Consider the following 16,525-nt stretch of genomic DNA (forward strand, 5'->3'; position numbering starts at 1 on the left):
ATGTATGTACAGGGCAACACTTTTATTTACCTATTTAACATGTCATTGAGTTTTCCTCTGCTACCAGTCGTAATAAAAAAAAAACTTGAAAGATTTAGCATGTATGTACAGGGCAACACTTTTATTTACCTATTTAACATGTCATTGAGTTTTCCTCTGCTACCAGTTGTAATAAAAAAAAAACTTGAAAGATTTAGCATGTATGTACAGGGCAACACTTTTATTTACCTATTTAACATGTCATTGAGTTTTCCTCTGCTACCAGTCGTAATAAAAAAAAAACTTGAAAGATTTAGCATGTATGTACAGGGCAACACTTTTATTTACCTATTTAACATGTCATTGAGTTTTCCTCTGCTACCAGTCGTAATAAAAAAAAAACTTGAAAGATTTAGCATGTATGTACAGGGCAACACTTTTATTTACCTATTTAACATGTCATTGAGTTTTCCTCTGCTACCAGTCGTAATAAAAAAAAAACTTGAAAGATTTAGCATGTATGTACAGGGCAACACTTTTATTTACCTATTTAACATGTCATTGAGTTTTCCTCTGCTACCAGTCGTAATAAAAAAAAAACTTGAAAGATTTAGCATGTATGTACAGGGCAACACTTTTATTTACCTATTTAACATGTCATTGAGTTTTCCTCTGCTACCAGTCGTAATAAAAAAAAACTTGAAAGATTTAGCATGTATGTACAGGGCAACACTTTTATTTACCTATTTAACATGTCATTGAGTTTTCCTCTGCTACCAGTCGTAATAAAAAAAAAAAACTTGAAAGATTTAGCATGTATGTACAGGGCAACACTTTTATTTACCTATTTAACATGTCATTGAGTTTTCCTCTGCTACCAGTCGTAATAAAAAAAAAACTTGAAAGATTTAGCATGTATGTACAGGGCAACACTTTTATTTACCTATTTAACATGTCATTGAGTTTTCCTCTGCTACCAGTCGTAATAAAAAAAAAACTTGAAAGATTTAGCATGTATGTACAGGGCAACACTTTTATTTACCTATTTAACATGTCATTGAGTTTTCCTCTGCTACCAGTCGTAATAAAAAAAAAACTTGAAAGATTTAGCATGTATGTACAGGGCAACACTTTTATTTACCTATTTAACATGTCATTGAGTTTTCCTCTGCTACCAGTCGTAATAAAAAAAAAACTTGAAAGATTTAGCATGTATGTACAGGGCAACACTTTTATTTACCTATTTAACATGTCATTGAGTTTTCCTCTGCTACCAGTCGTAATAAAAAAAAAACTTGAAAGATTTAGCATGTATGTACAGGGCAACACTTTTATTTACCTATTTAACATGTCATTGAGTTTTCCTCTGCTACCAGTCGTAATAAAAAAAAAACTTGAAAGATTTAGCATGTATGTACAGGGCAACACTTTTATTTACCTATTTAACATGTCATTGAGTTTTCCTCTGCTACCAGTCGTAATAAAAAAAAAAACTTGAAAGATTTAGCATGTATGTACAGGGCAACACTTTTATTTACCTATTTAACATGTCATTGAGTTTTCCTCTGCTACCAGTCGTAATAAAAAAAAAAACTTGAAAGATTTAGCATGTATGTACAGGGCAACACTTTTATTTACCTATTTAACATGTCATTGAGTTTTCCTCTGCTACCAGTCGTAATAAAAAAAAAAACTTGAAAGATTTAGCATGTATGTACAGGGCAACACTTTTATTTACCTATTTAACATGTCATTGAGTTTTCCTCTGCTACCAGTCGTAATAAAAAAAAAACTTGAAAGATTTAGCATGTATGTACAGGGCAACACTTTTATTTACCTATTTAACATGTCATTGAGTTTTCCTCTGCTACCAGTCGTAATAAAAAAAAAACTTGAAAGATTTAGCATGTATGTACAGGGCAACACTTTTATTTACCTATTTAACATGTCATTGAGTTTTCCTCTGCTACCAGTCGTAATAAAAAAAAAACTTGAAAGATTTAGCATGTATGTACAGGGCAACACTTTTATTTACCTATTTAACATGTCATTGAGTTTTCCTCTGCTACCAGTCGTAATAAAAAAAAAACTTGAAAGATTTAGCATGTATGTACAGGGCAACACTTTTATTTACCTATTTAACATGTCATTGAGTTTTCCTCTGCTACCAGTCGTAATAAAAAAAAAAACTTGAAAGATTTAGCATGTATGTACAGGGCAACACTTTTATTTACCTATTTAACATGTCATTGAGTTTTCCTCTGCTACCAGTCGTAATAAAAAAAAAAACTTGAAAGATTTAGCATGTATGTACAGGGCAACACTTTTATTTACCTATTTAACATGTCATTGAGTTTTCCTCTGCTACCAGTCGTAATAAAAAAAAAAACTTGAAAGATTTAGCATGTATGTACAGGGCAACACTTTTATTTACCTATTTAACATGTCATTGAGTTTTCCTCTGCTACCAGTCGTAAGTGAGTAGACCAGGCCATAATTTAAGCAAAAGAACTAAGATTGGCTCAATTTTTGCTTGCTTTGAAAGAAACCAAATGTTGCAGTCTTAGTTTAACGTCAGACTTTTAAGTTGGTGGAAATAAATCCAGCTGTAGGTGTCTGTTTGTATTTTCCTTAATTATTACTCAGTACCACTGTATTGCTTCATGTGAAGAGGCCTGTGAATACTCCATCTAGTGAGTACCATCGTGTGATCTGGTGTCCATATATCCCAGATGATAATGATGACAGTATGGCCACAGATTCCACTGCTCCTGATGCCTCCAGAGTTCTTGTCCTTACTGCTGACGAAAAGGTATTTTTATACTTTCTAGAACCATTCAGGGTTGCATTTGATTTGACCATGTAGTAGGGTTTAATGACTTGTCAACACAGTACTAGCAATATTAAAACTTTTAAAAATATTCTTTTAACAACATATGGGTCCTGTTTTACAATCAGTCACATGATAAAAGACAATGCTTAAATCACATAGTTAGGTCAGGGTCTTAGAATATGTTAACCAGTCATGACATCTTATGATATGACAACTATCTTACCAATCCGAGCCACTCTTAGTTGAATTTTAGCTATTAAAAAAGCTGAAATTCAATTGTCTGCCCACACAGGTGGAAGTCAGATAAGAGTGATCTCCCTTTTGGTAGAGGGTATGACACCATCCATTCTTAAGTTAAAACTTACACTGCTGGGAAGAATGCTTTTTAAAGACCTTCCAAATATTGTGTATATTTACTGAGTATGTTGGAGGAATTAATGTGTACTTCAAATATGTTGTTTATGGCCATTATCATGTACATCATTTTCATTTCTTCACTAGTGTCTGCTTTATGTGACGCTCTTCGGTCACTAACTATAAGGTTAATGACATTTATAAGGTTAATGACATTTATAAGGTTAATGACATTTATAAGGTTAATGACATCTATAAGGTTAATGACATCTATAAGGTTAATGACATCTATAAGGTTAATGACATCTATAAGGTTAATGACATTTATATTGTTAATGACATCTATAAGGTTAATGACATTTATATTGTTAATGACATCTATAAGGTTAATGACATTTATAAGGTTAATGACATCTATAAGGTTAATGACATTTATAAGGTTAATGACATCTATAAGGTTAATGACATCTATAAGGTTAATGACATTTATAAGGTTAATGACATTTATATTGTTAATGACATCTATAAGGTTAATGACATCTATAAGGTTAATGACATTTATAAGGTTAATGACATTTATAAGGTTAATGACATCTATAAGGTTAATGACATTTATAAGGTTAATGACATTTATAAGGTTAATGACATCTATAAGGTTAATGACATTTATAAGGTTAATGACATTTATATTGTTAATGACATCTATAAGGTTAATGACATCTATAAGGTTAATGACATTTATAAGGTTAATGACATTTATATTGTTAATGACATCTATAAGGTTAATGACATTTATATTGTTAACTCTTGTTCATTTCATGATAAGTTCATGCATTGCCTGAATGATTTTTCCTGCTCTTATTGCTGTTACATTTATATTAATAATGTCTGCTCAATCTGCTACGTAATTTTTTTCACTCACAATTTAATATTGCTGACCAGAAAGGTCATGCATGTAATTTTTATACACATTTACATTTTTCATTAGCATTCACTTCACGGTAAAGTTGTGTGACACTTGAATGATTTCTACTGTATAGGCTATCATTTTGTTAAGAATTTGAATGGCATCAGCATACTTTAGCGGATTAATTGATTGTAGTGCAAGTGCTTTAACTGACTGAGGATGATCATTTTACATATCTAGAATGCATGGACAGGATATAAATGTAATTCATAACCATTGGACAGACAATCATGGACATAAATGTAATTCATAACCATTGGACAGACAATTATGGACATAAATGTAATTCATAACCATTGGACAGACAATCATGGACATAAATGTAACATATAACCATTGTACAGACAATCATGGACATAAATGTAATCACAACCATTGGACAGACAATCATGGACATAAATGGAATTCATAACCATTGGACAAACAATCATGGACATAAATGTAATTCATAACCATTGGACAGACAATCATGGACATAAATGTAATTCATAACCATTGGACAGACAATCATGGACATAAATGTAATTCATAACCATTGGACAGACAATCATGGACATAAATGTAATATATAACCATTGGACAGACAATCATGGACATAAATGTAATATATAACCATTGGACAGACAATCATGGACAAAATGTAATTCATAACCATTGGACAGACAATCATGGACATAAATGTAATTCATAACCATTGGACAGACAATCATGGACATAAATGTAATATATAACCATTGGACAGACAATCATGGACATAAATGTAATATATAACCATTGGACAGACAATCATGGACATAAATGTAATATATAACCATTGGACAGACAATCATGGACATAAATGTAATTCATAACCATTGGACAGACAATCATGGACATAAATGTAATTCATAACCATTGGACAGACAATCATGGACATAAATGTAATATATAACCATTGGACAGACAATCATGGACATAAATGTAATATATAACCATTGGACAGACAATCATGGACATAAATGTAATATATAACCATTGGACAGACAATCATGGACATAAATGTAATATATAACCATTGGACAGACAATCATGGACATCAATGTAATATATAACCATTGGACAGACAATCATGGACATAAATGTAATATATAACCATTGGACAGACAATCATGGACATAAATGTAATATATAACCATTGGACAGACAATCATGGAGCTTATATTATGTGCTGTAGAGTGGTACTCTCATATGGCTTGTAAAGTAACAATCCTTGTAATGTTATTGATTGCTGCATATGTTGTGGCAAAACAGAAGCATTTCTCTCTGCATCTGATATCTGTGCAATCATCATGGAAATTTTCTTTGATGATAATTGAACATCTAAGAGGCAAAACTCATGTTTCTATAAAGCCAGAGCCTTTTCCTTTTCATTATATAGGTAATCAAGCGGAAGAGCTCATGGAATGGCCCTTTGTCCACCATCCTTTAGCACAAGCATGTAATCCTATTAAATTAGTTGGAGGATTGCCATGAAACTTTACACACATTCATCCAATGGTGTAGTTGAAAATAGTGCTGTTTGGACATTCAATATGGCCGTTATAGTGGCCATCTTGAAAATCCTGTTATTGCTGCTCCACTTTAATAGTTGGTCATATCAGCATGGGGATTTCCTATAAAGTGTAGGTGGTCCTAAATGAAAATGTTGCTGCTCTGTTATCCATTATGGCTGCCATGGCAGCTATCTTGAAAACCACATCACTACTCTTTCTCAGTGGAAAGTCATTTAGAAACTAAAAGACCTTGTTATGTCTTGTTGGTTTTTGATTAAAAGGTTGCATCTTAGACATTTAGTTTGGCTGACACAGTGGCCATCTTGAAAATCTTGTTATTGCTACATCTTTTGAATGGATGGTCACATCAAAAAAGGGTTTTGTTCCAATGAAAGTTGTACCAATCTTAATCAAATATAGCCAGTGTTGAAAACACTGTTATCAGCATTCCAGTCAGTGATATAATCATCTGGTGTTCACAGACAACTTCTTATGGTGTCAGTTGATTTTTAAATAAAAATGGTGCTGATCTGACATCCAAGTTTACCATTATGGCCACCATCTTGAAATTTTTGTTATTGATACACATGATAAGAAAGTCATACCAATATGGGTATTCACATGAAGACTTCTTATGGTGTTTAGTTGGTCCCTAATGAAAATTGTGCTTGTCTGGCTTCCAGTATGACCACCTTGGCAGCCATTTAACAGTTTTCTTATCACTACACCTTCTAGATATAAATGGGGTTTTCATCAAATGACTTCTTGTAATATCAAGTTTGACATAAATCAAAATTCTGTCATTCTGACATCCAGTATGACCACCATTTTGAACACCTTGTTATTGCTTCTCATCCTCAGTGGAAAGTTATATGGACATGAAGTTCCACCAGTAAACTCCTTCTGAGATACAGCCTCCAGTATGGTTACAGTCTGAAAATCTGAAAATTTTGTAATCACTACTTCTTCTGAACAGATTGCCATATTGAGATAGGGCTTCACCAAACAACTAATGATGTCTAGTTAGTCGTAAATGAAATTGGTGCCAATCTTACATCCAATATGGCTTCCTGCCATATCCAGTATGGCAGCCTGCCATATCCAATATGGCTGCCACAGTGGCTAATATGAAAGTATTGATATTGCTAAAAAATATATCATTGACGGTTGCAGCAGTTACAAGGTATAAATGATCTTTATCTTGAATTCATAAAACGTATTTTCAGCCAGTAGAGCATCAGTCTCTTTGAGAAGGACTCCTCATATTAGAGGAGATAAAGAAAAGGAAGGATACTTTAAGGCATGCATGACAGAGGGACATTCCTTCCTATTTCTGTTGATTCAGTCAAACAAGGTGATGTGTGTTTTTTTCCTTTCTAACATCCCTTTTGAATGATTTCAACTTTTCCAACTTGACAAGTCATTACTTCACTGTTCCCTGGGTGATACATGGTATTCCACAGGTGGCCATTAATAGAGAAAAAAAGAATTTTTAATAATTATCCAATTATATCATGTTATGTAACATGATATATATTTTGTCAAACTAATTGGATATTTTGAGCCCTTGTAAACTGTATTAAATCGCCAATATGTTTAAAAGGCTTAGATGATAAGAAATTACATCAAAAAGTTTAAATTTATTTTCAAGGAGTGATCTTTAATTTTCATTTCAGGCAGAGATTTGGAGCATTGACATGGTGACCAAAGATCGCAATGGGGGACCCATAGATGTAAATGATGTTGATCAAGGACTTATCGTTATAGACAGTCATGCTAAAGTAAGTATCCATGCAATCTGCAATACATTCTGATGTTAATTTTACCTTACGTAATAAGGGGCCCCGAGTGGTCTAAAGCGCTTTTCGTTACAGATCACTGCCATCTCACCTCTGTCTACGTGGGTTCGAGTCTCAGATTCAGCCAGTGTGGTTATGTAAGAAAGTTTGCCAGTTGCTTCTCTTGGGTCAGTGGTTCTTTCCGGGGTTTTCCCGGGTTCTTCCTCCACCATTAATACTGGCTGCCATGTATAGCCTATCTTGTGCTGAAAAATGGCATTAAACCAAACAACAACAATAACCTTACATAATGCTTCTTAGTGATATCAGTTTTGGTTCTATTTATGTAAGTACAGTGGAACCCCGCTATAACGCGATAATTGGGGTCCATTGGCACATATACGTGTATTCATGTCTAATGTATATGATAAATAGGGTATCAACGCTGTTTACTAACGTGCTGTTGTGGCATTCAGTTCATATATAATGCATGTAATTGCATTGAAAAATTGCACACAGATTTACAATATTCAATAATTTTTTTCCCAGATCATTGTGTCTGAATTGAACATCTAATATACAGCATGAACAGACTATCAACACTGTTTACTTGCCGTCTGATATCGTACCGTTGGGGCTTGATATTGATCCATAATATATTGCAAAAATTGCATACATATTTAAACTATTCAATAATTTTGTCACACATCATTATGTGTCTGAATTCAATGGGAAAAATTAAAAGAAAAATTAGGTTAAGAAAGACGAAGCATGTGTACGGTTCATTATGTTCCAGGGTCTATGAACAGTATCTGTACAAATTTCATACTGCTAAAATTTTCTCATATGCGTTTCCGTGTACATTTATCCATTGTAAATTTCTAATATTTAAAGCTTGTATGCCTATTCGTTTGAATGACTACAGCAAGAAAAATTAACAATCAACACATGCTTTCAGTGTGCATATAACTTTTACTTCAGATTTTGTGAATATTGAAAGAAACATGTGAAAACTACTATACTAATCATTGTGCAAAGTGCAGAGAATGACTTGTGTTTGTGAACTTGCTTTTCCATAACAGCAAAATATTTTTATAAAAAATAGGAAATTAATAACAAGTTCATTTACAAACACCATACTCATGTAAAACCCAAGAACTAAGTGCAGTAGGCTTGTAATGGTCACAAGTCACTTTTACAAAAAAAATTTTAAAAGCTGAACGCATGTACAATTTTAATACCCTTTAAATTTCCAGCTAATAAAGCAGACATTATTTACTGGTCAACTGATTGCTAATAATAATAAACGCCAAGCCCAGCAAACATGTTTTTTGTGCAAAGTGCAGAGAACGAATTGTGTTTGTGAACTTGCTTTTCCATAACAGTAAAATATTTTTATAAAAAAAGTAGGAAATTAATAACGAGTTCATAAGTAAACCCTTTACACATGTAAAACCCGAGAACTAAGTGCATTAATCCTGCAATGGTCACGAGTCACTTTTATAAATTTTTTAAAAGCTGAATGCATGTACAATTTCATACCCTTTCAGTTTCCAGCTAATAAAGCAGACATTATTTACTGGTCAACTGATTGTATTTAATAATAACCGCCAAGCCCAGCAAAACATGTTTTTCGTGCAAAGTGCAGAGAACAAATTGTGTTTGTGAACTTGCTTTTCCATAACAGTAAAATATTTTTATAAAAAAAATAGGAAATTAATAACGAGTTCATAAGTAAACCCCATACACATGTAAAACCCGAGAACTAAGTGCATCAGGCCTGCAATGGTCACGAGTCACTTTTATAAAAAAAATTTTAAACGCATGTACAATTTCATACCCTTTCAACTTCCAGATAATAAAGCAGATATTATTTACTGGTCAACTGATTGTGTCTAATAACACTGCCAGGCCCAGCAAACATGTTGGCGGCTTTCATTTTTTGATGTTTATTAAATTGTGAGAATCTTTTATCAACCACCATATTATCTGCTGCTTGGTTGTATATGCAGTTAAAGAATAAACATGTGTTGGCTATTGTTTGAGCAATGATTTTATACAATATTAATTAAGGACAATCACAAAGACGACTTACTGGCTTTACTCATGGACCAGTAATAAGTAACATTTCCAATAATGTTTATTTTGGCATAACACTTCAAGAACCTGGTGAAATTGTTAAATTTCAGAAGCTACACCACGATTGTATTATATTCAAATTCATACATGAGCTCCTCCCCAAAATGATAATAAACGTTTTACACACTATTTCTCGTACTTAAAAAAAATAAAAATTTCCCAGTACTAGAGAAAAATATACATGTATTTAAAATTTCAGGAACCACGCCACAATCATATAAAATTTGAATTCATGCTCGATCTCTTCCCTTTAATGATAATACATTTTTTGTACACTAATTCATGTACTTTGAACAAAAAATATTTTTTCATGTGTGAATGAATACACGAAATTTCGGGAGCCACGCAATGACCACTTTATATCCGAATTTGCATTATAGCGGGGTTGCACTGTATTGGTTCATCATTACAGAGACTTGTCCTATGTTTTTCATTTTTTGTACTAGTCCAGCAAACCCTTAAGGCTAATGAAGCCAACTTTTTCTGTTCACCTGCCATGAAGGACTGCTCTGGTGGCCTGCTAGTTATAGCGTCCACCTTGGATGCAGAAAGATCGTGGGTTCAGATCCTGGATGAGTCATACCAAAGACTGAATAGCACAAGACAGAGAGGATGTCAATTTTGTTTTAAAGTTTATATATGGTCACAAACACTGATACTGATTTTTTTTTCTTCCATTGGCATCCTGATGTTCATTCCACTCAATGTGGCAGGTCTCGCTATACATTCTACCTGAAAGTGGAAATTATTATATTAGGTATCTTTAGAGAATAAATTGTTATTAACTGGAATAAAATGTATGCACTATTTGCAAATGGATGTCAGCTTAACATTGGTACTCAGGATGTTGTGCATCAGTATTTAAATTGTGAGTTCAGTCAGTACTGATGACCTTGTAATTTAATCATGTAGAAGAATATGCATGCTTGTATTATCATTTAACTTCACCTGCATCCTTTCAGCCTATTATAGATGCTGCATTCTCTCCAGATGGCACTGCGCTAGCAACAGCAAGTCTGGATGGGGAGGTGAAGTTTTTCCAGGTCTACATGAGTGAAGGAACCAGTCCCAGGTAGATAGTCCCACAACACTTAAACTCCATTTTATTTGCTTTCTTCTTTTGGATTGTTTGGCCTTTTCAGTTGCCAGAATTTTCAGTCTCTTCCTGGTAAAATTTTCATTTACCCAAGGCATGATTTGAAGATATGCTGAAGCCTTTATTGTACCCAGCCAATGAAAGTGTGACAGGGCCAGTCAATTTTTTTTCCAACCTGTTCAGGAAATTCACTTATCCCATCTAAATTCTGAATTTGTCCCGAAATTTCAGTCTCGTGCTTGACATGAGATGTATGCATTTTAGTCAATATTAAAAACAAAACCAATAATATACAGTGTTTATTTCTTCAGAGGGTTTAATGGTTTAGATCTTTTTTGTCACGGTACACCATAACTTGCTCCAGTTCAGTAACATCATTACTTCCATGGAAAGGAATCTACTGGAATTCAGACCTTCCATAACTTCTTTTGACCGCTTCGGTGGCCTAGGTGTTAGAGCATCCGTCTCGGATGTGGGAGGTCGTGGGTTCAATCCCGAGCAGAGTCATACCAAAGGCTTATAAAAATGGTACTAACAGCCACCTCGCTTGGCATTAAGAGGTTAGTGTTAAGATTGGTGCATAGTATTTTCATAAATGATGTCACTAACTGTTGTCAATTGTTTTCCTTGTTCCTTTCAATTAATTGATGACAATATTGACTGTAGGTGTAGTATAGGTTGTTTTAGTTCCATACATTTTTGACAGGATCACTTTTCATTTCATTACTTATTATAGATACCTGCACCAGCTTTTGTTAGGGTCATAATTTAAATTCAGTTATGCATAAAGAATTTGAAAATCTTTCCATACATTTATTCAATCTTGTGATAGATTATATCATTGCTTCCAATGAATTCATGTAGAAAATGGTATCACATATCCCAAGTGCAGAACATGTACAATACGGAATAAATTATATTGGAGAAACAATTGACATTTATGCAGGTTATTAATCTGAAATGCTAAAAGATCATTGTGACTCTTTAATATTGATAAAGTGTAGACTGTATTCAGTGTAATATTTATACATCCTTTAATAATTGCACACACAACATTTTGTTACAACTCTACACATGCTTGTTGTCCTGCCAACTTCTGACTGTGAAGGATAAGTCAATCTCAGAAATGAATCTTATATGTGCTATAATTAGCATGATCATATTGGGAGAGAAAAATGGAGATTTTTCAACATAAGCAAATGGAGCTGACTCAATTGTTACATATATGTACAATGCTTAAGAAACAAGTTAGCCCTGTCTCATACATAAGTTTCTTACCAGACATGATCTCTATGCAAACCCTGTTAATTTCAACCTTAATACAATATCCTTGCAGGTGCCTGCATCAGTGGCAGCCACATGATGGAAAACCCATGTCTTGCTTGTTTTTCCTAGATGATCACAAGAATTTCAACTTTGAGTAAGTCATAATATTATTTCTGTGCCAGTTAATTTATATCAGAAATTGAAGTCTTGCAAACAACAAGCAAATGTCTGCAATTGGCTAAGGAGATATAAAGGAGTATTAGGAGAATAGATATTTCAGGTGATATTTTAAAAATTTTTTTAGACATGTATCTAATTACAGTGGTCTCTAACTATACTACTGTCACTGTTATTATGCATGTATGGTCATGGGTCTCATTAAACTGTTATAATGCATGTATGGTCATGGGCCTCATTAAACTTATAATGTATGTATGGTCATGGGTCTCATTAAACTGTTATAATGCATGTATGGTCATGGGTCTCATTAAACTTACAATGTATGTATGGTCATGGGTCTCATTAAACTGTTATAATGCATGTATGGTCATGGGTCTCATTAAACTGTATTAATGCATGTATGGTCATGGGTCTCATTAAACTGTTATAATGCATGTATGGTCATGAGTCTCATTAAACTGTTACAATGTATGTATGGTCATGGGTCTTATTAAACTGTTATAATGCATGTATGGTCATGGGTCTCATTAAACTGTTATAATGTATGTATGGTCATGGGTCTCATTAAACTTATGTATGTATGGTCATGGGTCTCATTGAACTTATGCATGTATGGTCATGGGACTCATTAAACTTATAATGTATGTATGGTCATGGGTCTCATTAAACTGTTATAATGCATGTATGGTCATGGGTCTCATTAAACTGTTATTATGCATGTATGGTCATGGGTCTCATTAAACTTATGTATGTATGGTCATGGGTCTCATTGAACTTATGCATGTATGGTCATGGGACTCATTAAACTTATAATGTATGTATGGTCATGGGTCTCATTAAACTGTTATAATGCATGTATGGTCATGGGTCTCATTAAACTGTTATTATGCATGTATGGTCATGGGTCTCATTAAACTTATGTATGTATGGTCATGGGTCTCATTGAACTTATGCATGTATGGTCATGGGACTCATTAAACTTATAATGTATGTATGGTCATGGGTCTCATTAAACTGTTATAATGCATGTATGGTCATGGGTCTCATTAAACTTATAATGCATGTATGGTCATGGGTCTCATTAAACTGTTATAATGCATGTATGGTCATGGGTCTCATTAAACTTATAATGCATGTATGGTCATGGGTCTCATTAAACTATTATAATGCATGTATGGTCATGGGTCTCATTAAACTTATAATGTATGTATGGTCATGGGTCTCATTAAACTTATAATGCATGTATGGTCATAGGTCTCATTAAACTTATAATGCATGTATGGTCATGGGTCTCATTAAACTGTTATAATGCATGTATGGTCATGGGTCTCATTAAACTTATAATGCATGTATGGTCATGGGTCTCATTAAACTTATAATGTATGTAGGGTCATGGGTCTCATTAAACTGTTATAATGCATGTATGGTCATGGGTCTCATTAAACTTATAATGTATGTATGGTCATGGGTCTCATTAAACTTATAATGCATGTATGGTCATGGGTCTCATTAAACTTATAATGCATGTATGGTCATGGGTCTCATTAAACTTATAATGTATGTAGGGTCATGGGTCTCATTAAACTGTTATAATGTATGTATGGTCATGGGTCTCATTAAACTTATAATGTATGTAGGGTCATGGGTCTCATTAAACTGTTATAATGCATGTATGGTCATGGGTCTCATTAAACTTATAATGTATGTATGGTCATGGGTCTCATTAAACTTATAATGTATGTATGGTCATGGGTCTCATTAAACTTATAATGTATGTATGGTCATGGGTCTCATTAAACTTATAATGCATGTATGGTCATGGGTCTCATTAAACTGTTATAATGCATGTATGGTCATGGGTCTCATTAAACTGTTATAATGCATGTATGGTCATGGGACTCATTAAACTTATAATGTATGTATGGTCATGGGTCTCATTAAACTTATAATGCATGTATGGTCATGGGTCTCATTAAACTGTTATAATGCATGTATGGTCATAGGTCTCATTAAACTGTTATAATGCATGTATGTTCATGGGTCTCATTAAACTTATAATGCATGTATTGTCATGGGTCTCATTAAACTGTTATAATGCATGTATGGTCATGGGTCTCATTAAACTGTTATAATGCATGTATGTTCATGGGTCTCATTAAACTTATAATGTATGTATGGTCATGGGTCTCATTAAACTGTTATAATGCATGTATGTTCATGGGTCTCATTAAACTTATAATGTATGTAGGGTCATGGGTCTCATTAAACTGTTATAATGCATGTATGGTCATAGGTCTCATTAAACTGTTATAATGCATGTATGTTCATGGGTCTCATTAAACTTATAATGCATGTATGGTCATGGGTCTCATTAAACTGTTATAATGCATGTATGGTCATAGGTCTCATTAAACTGTTATAATGCATGTATGTTCATGGGTCTCATTAAACTTATAATGCATGTATTGTCATGGGTCTCATTAAACTGTTATAATGCATGTATGGTCATGGGTCTCATTAAACTGTTATAATGCATGTATGTTCATGGGTCTCATTAAACTTATAATGTATGTAGGGTCATGGGTCTCATTAAACTGTTATAATGCATGTATGTTCATGGGTCTCATTAAACTTATAATGCATGTATTGTCATGGGTCTCATTAAACTGTTTCATTTTTGTTTTCTCATTGTTACTTTAATTATTTCACATATTTTAATTCATGGCTAGTGCAGATCACTGGTGCTTCATATCATCAAATAACCCATTAGTGTGTTCTTATGCAAAAGTTTAACACAGCCTTGTTGGAGCATCACAAAGTATAAGGTTCCTGCACTTATAATTTGGGGTACTTTCGTGGAGTCGATGAGCAGTGTTCCAAGGAGGGAGCCTCTATATGTCTTTTACTGTATATGCTTGCTTACAAGTCAAGTCCAAATGCAAACATTATAGACCCTGATCTACCATCAAATAATGTGCTGGCTGCTCAGGATCTCTGTTTGTTCTATTGATTATTCCTACAGTATCAGGCTAGATTGAAAGTGAGGGCTGAATAGGGGAACAGTGTAATTGTGTGTGTGTGTGTGTGTGTGTGTGTGTGTGTGTTCTTTCACTGTTATTTAATTAAGTCCTCAATTTCTGAGTGTGCATATTTACATTTTACATTGGTTGCAAGTAATACTTTATTTTCAAGTAGAATATTTTCTGTGTTGTATGTAAATTATAAACACATTTTGTACATGTATAAAAATTAATATTCATATGTAGTGTATTCATCCTTGAAAGTGTGTGTTTGGATTACGTGTGTGTTTGGATTACGTGAAAGTGAATGTTTGGATTACTTGAAAGTGAATGTTTGGATTACTTGAAAGTGTGTGTTTGGATTGCTTGAAAGTGAATGTTTGGATTACTTGAAAGTGAATGGATTACTTGAAAGTGTATGTTTGGATTACTTGAAAGTGTATGTTTGGATTACTTGAAAGTGTATGTTTGGATTACCTGAAAGTGAATGTTTGGATTACTTGAAAATGAATGTTTGGATTACTTGAAAGTGTGTGTTTGGATTACTTGAAAGTGTATGTTTGGATTACTTGAAAGTGTATGTTTGGATAACTTGAAAGTGTATGTTTGGATGGAGACAGCCAACATGCAAGTGTGTCTATTTTTAGAAGGATTTTCTTTATATAACCACTTACTTTCTAGCTTTGCTACAACAATCTATTAAATAGGATTGCTTATTTATGGTTTTATTATTGTCTGTGTACTTGTAATAATGTCATGCATTGGTTAAATAGTATTTGCTTCACTGCTTCTTTTGTATTTTCACAAAAATGAGTGAGGTCAGAAAAGACCTTGACCTTAATAGTGCATCTCAATTCCGTAACATAACATTGTCTCGTACATTTTTAGGCTCCAATCTCATAATATTTAGACTTTGCTTTCTATGAATTGTTTGTTTTCTTTAGCATATTTGCCCAATGATTTATGACAACAGACAGTCTAAAGAACTGGTACTCCCTAGACAGTGACACTTATGGTTTCAAACCAATTTTATGAAAGTGCTTTTCACCAATTCTATTCTAAACCACAAATTGCTATTTACATATTGATGTTTAAGTTTCAAAACACAAGTTGATAATGGTATGTTGGTATGTTTTCATCATAAAATAATAACTTGAAGAAACTTTCTTGAGAAAGGGTTGATGGTCAGTCAGCAATTAAAATACATGCCTTTGAATTGTGCAAGAGATTTTTTGTTGGCACAATTGATATCAACACCAGCTATTTGCTGCGTGCAATACATGTTGCATTGGGATACAGCATAACACTGGAACGACCTGGTTAGAATGAGTAGCATCTCAAAAGTCTTAAACTATGTCACTCATTGACTGTATACATCTGA

The 16,525-nt window shown here is 33.4% G+C and overlaps 1 protein-coding gene across 1 annotated transcript in view; it reads left to right on the plus strand.

The window, feature by feature from the left end:
- Positions 1-16,525, plus strand: part of LOC149787383 (enhancer of mRNA-decapping protein 4-like) — a 143,279-nt gene that overhangs the window by 37,746 nt on the left and 89,008 nt on the right. The window contains exons 7-10 of the mRNA XM_089977973.1: positions 2,626-2,791; positions 7,342-7,446; positions 10,545-10,654; positions 12,015-12,098. Coding sequence (XP_089834099.1) covers positions 2,626-2,791; positions 7,342-7,446; positions 10,545-10,654; positions 12,015-12,098 — 465 coding nt within the window. The remainder of the gene's footprint in view (positions 1-2,625; positions 2,792-7,341; positions 7,447-10,544; positions 10,655-12,014; positions 12,099-16,525) is intronic.

This window comes from Sinohyriopsis cumingii, chromosome 12, assembly GCF_028554795.1.
Source record: "Sinohyriopsis cumingii isolate HCF-2022 chromosome 12, ASM2855479v2, whole genome shotgun sequence".
NCBI lineage: Eukaryota > Metazoa > Mollusca > Bivalvia > Unionida > Unionidae > Sinohyriopsis > Sinohyriopsis cumingii.